The sequence below is a fragment of the Triticum dicoccoides genome, unplaced genomic scaffold (assembly GCF_002162155.2).
Source record: "Triticum dicoccoides isolate Atlit2015 ecotype Zavitan unplaced genomic scaffold, WEW_v2.0 scaffold107105, whole genome shotgun sequence".
Lineage (NCBI taxonomy): Eukaryota > Viridiplantae > Streptophyta > Magnoliopsida > Poales > Poaceae > Triticum > Triticum dicoccoides.
The window spans coordinates 1715-5218 of record NW_021173674.1 but is presented as its reverse complement, the minus strand read 5'-3'; the positions used below and the strand labels follow the sequence as shown (position 1 = coordinate 5218).

General features: G+C 50.3%; 1 protein-coding gene across 1 annotated transcript; it reads right to left on the bottom strand.

Annotated features, from left to right (window-relative positions):
- Positions 1 to 1371: 1371 nt before the first annotated feature.
- LOC119342850 lies at positions 1372 to 3282 on the bottom strand. The gene is made up of 2 exons (XM_037614179.1): positions 2912 to 3282; positions 1372 to 2503 (listed from the first exon to the last, which is right to left on the bottom strand). Exons 1-2 carry the CDS (start codon positions 3280 to 3282, stop codon positions 1510 to 1512), a joined length of 1365 nt encoding a protein of 454 aa, XP_037470076.1. The 3' UTR covers positions 1372 to 1509.
- Between the last annotated feature and the right edge of the window lie 222 nt (positions 3283 to 3504).

Genomic DNA, 3504 nt, shown 5'->3' with positions numbered 1-3504 from the left:
GGGCTCTCGACGCGTATCACACAAGGTTGTCATTTATCGTTGTACCTTTGTGTCCCTGCATTTAATAAATTTCCATGCTTTCCCTCCAAGACACTTTCTTGTCTAGCAACTTATTCAGTTAGGTCCATCTTGTCCCCCTATCCACAAATAATGTTTGCACATGAAGTTTTAATGTGTGGATCGATCTCTAATAATAATTATGCACAAACAATTTTGTATACAATTAAACCGGTAGTTTGCTCATTATAAACTCTTAACTGGAATTGAAAAGAAAAAAATGGTCTGCCACAGAAAAATTATATTGAACGTGCGATCCTTAGATCCCACAACAGGTTGCGGCGTAACAGGACCTTCCATCCCCTCCCTCGCCCCTCACTTTGGCCCTACTCCCGCAGGTAACTGTAGCGGTGGCAGGGACCACCATATTGCCTCAAACTGGCCGCTCCTAGCCTTCTAGTAGGTTGTACCCTCGCATTCGCCTGCGCAGACCACCATCCACATTGCCTAAACCATCGACACCATGGCCGGAGGTCAAACGACACATCAAATAAGGTGCATAAAAGGGATTAACATCACATGCAATTCATAATTTAATGACATGCTATAGCCCGTTATGTTGGAGGAGTCCGTGTCGTCTTTGCGCAGATTTTGCAAAGAGTCTGCCATGGTAGCAGCTTTTGGAACTAACAGAAAACAACTGGCATCATAGGTAGGGCATGGAAGGGGGATGTGAGGACGTTGGGCCATCCCATTGGCGTTGACAACATGGAGGTATCGTAGTTGTCGCACGACCAGATCACCGGCTTGTGGTCGTTTCAGGGAGGCCATGGGAGGAGGGCGTGGGAGACGTTCGTTGCATCATTGTCACCAATAGTAGGCCTAGAGATCAGCACCACAACAAATAGAGGGAAGCAGCGCAAGAGAGAATGCCCTAGATGCAACAAACTCTTCAGCGCGCTCGTCCTTTGTCAACTACACACTCTCCTTGACGCCTGCTGTCGTGTCTCCTAACCATGTCGCCCAAGTTCCAAGCGGACGATTTATACGTGCTCACGACGATGCTTGATGCATGGATCCATCGTCAGGTGGGGAGGTGGAAGGCAGCCTGCGACGGGGTGGCCCTCTGTCGTCAAGTGTCATCAGATCGTAGTGGTGAGTCGGATCCATCACTGGCATGTGGTGAGGAAGAAGGTTGTAGGTGGTGCGACATGGAGGTGGTCGGCTCGGTACAATAAGGAGGCGGCAGGGCGTGCTGCATTGTGGAGGTAGCCGGGGCGTGGTGCATCATGGTTGTATAATGAGGGTTGATGTATAGAAAAAGGTCTTAAGTGACAAGCAAGCAAGCAACGACATGATAATAATGTCTACCATTCACATTGACTTTGCAATTACATTTTGTTCATCATCAAATGGAAAAAAGAAGCTCCACGAAAAGAAAACAATAAGATCCCATACACCAACAAGAACTATGGAGAGGCCAGAGCCACGAAGCCAGACGGTGGACAGGGGCTATGAAGTAGCAGTCGCGGAGCTAGAAGGCCCGGGTTGTGCCCTGTCCAGGTTTGCCAGAAGCCTCTGCAAATCGCCTAGAAGGTTCTCCTGGACGGGCTTGACTCCATCTTGCAGGTGCGAGATCATGTGCTTGACCCCGCTCATCATTTCAGGGATGCTCAGCTGAGTTGTCGGGGCAGGTGGGGGTGGATGAACGTTCGGTACCTTCAGAACCATCACCTGCAGAGAAGCATTAGGTTCTTGTTCTTGGACAATGTTTTCATTTCCATGTGTGGGCTGAGAAGATATGCCTTCATGCATAGGAAGCAAACCAGTTGTAGGAGGAACGTTTTCTTCCGTTGGCCTCTGCACACTTGTGACAGTATCTACCTCAACTCCTGGTTTCACATGGCTTATCACACCTTCTGGCCTCACTTGCCTGATAGGAATAGTGGGAGTAATAAGTAAGCCATGGTCAAGATGGTTTTTTGGTGGAGGGGCTTTCTCCACCTCTTTCCCTTTGATAGAAGAACCTCCACTTCCATCTTGATCATTCTTCCCTCCGCTCCCCGTGAATGCACCTTCGCCTTGTTTCTTTTCAGAATCACATGATGAATCAGATACCACAATTGTAGCATCTGCAGTAGCTTTTGCAAAAGAATCCTCTGCTGGACATTCAGGAACAACAACACCATTTGCAAAAGTATTCTCCGGCAAGAACGTTGTGCTCCTAAGCCTTCCGAGATACCTCTTTGCAGCCCGAGGAAAATACCTCCGATGAAATATGTCCTTGGCGAAGCCACGCACCAACAGCAAGACCTCCCGGACACCGACATCCTCCTCCTTCTCGTCGAGATCCAGCCCGTCAAGATCGTTGGTGTATGGCAGCAAGAGGTACTTGCTCCTCTTCCTCTTCCGCTTCGCGGAGAGCCCCAACCCGGTGCTTTCATCCTTGTTCTGGCCATCGTCGTACAGGTTGGCCATGGTCGAGGACCCACTGTGCTTCCTCCTCCTAACACAACAGTATATATATCAATCTCAAGTACATATAACATTGGCACCAAAGCATGAAATTATTAGTTTAAAACTAATTCTAGTACCGAACCAATCTCATAAAGGATGATCAATTCGATTTTAATATCACCGTAACTAATTCATAAGTTAATCTCTTGTGTTTGGTATAAGTACATTTTATACTACTAACTAGACTTACATAAAGAAATCAAATCTAAAAATGTAGTAGTATATGTATTAAGTATTTCTTTCTAGTTTTACACAACAGTTAGACTAAAACACTAGCCAGGATCAACGGTGCGTCAGATATGCAACGATTCCACGAGCTAACACCAGATGTAGCGCCTCGAGATTCTCCACAGTAGAACAAACCAAACTATAATTACCGTACCAGTTTAGCACAGACCTGATGGCAGATCGATGCGTGCGCTTCCTCTGCGTGGGCGTCTCCTGCGGGGCTTCCACCGCGCTGCCCTCGCCCTCCTCCGGGGCTTCTCCGGCCGGCAAATTGTGGTCGATCTCGTTGACGAGACCCTGGACGGAGCGGCGCTTGTCTCCCCGGCCGAGCGCGCGGCCCCTGGGCTCCTGCCTGGCGGGATCGACCAGGCCGACGGCCCTGGTGTTCAGGCCGGCGTGTGGGAGGGCCGCGAGGAATCCAGGAGGCGGCAGGTTTGCCACGCCGACGACGGCGTTACCCTCGGTGGGAGGAGGGTTGCAGGCAGAGATAAGCTCCCCGGCGGCTACGGCTTGACGTTCGTGTTCGTCTGGATCTCCCATCGCGCAGCCGGGCGGCGAGTGTTGGCTGGGGAACTGGGGATCGAGGCTTGGCTTGACAATGAGTGAACTGGTACTTTCTTCTTCTCTGCGGCCGGGCGGCGCGTGTTGGGTGAGGAGCGCCACCGCGTGCGTGCGTGCGTGAGAAGTGTTGTACTGGAGTGTCCAGACGTCAGCAGCCTTTGTCTTGCACTTTTGTCACACGAATCCAAAGCTCGGGTGTCG

Bases quoted from the DNA above. Each gene is read 5' to 3' on its own strand.
- LOC119342850 (XM_037614179.1), bottom strand. From the start codon at position 3,282: ATGGGAGATCCAGACGAACACGAACGTCAAGCCGTAGCCGCCGGGGAG. The intron at 2,504-2,911 runs GTCTGTGCTAAA...CTGTTGTGTTAG, and splicing joins ACGCATCGATCTGCCATCAG to GAGGAGGAAGCACAGTGGGT.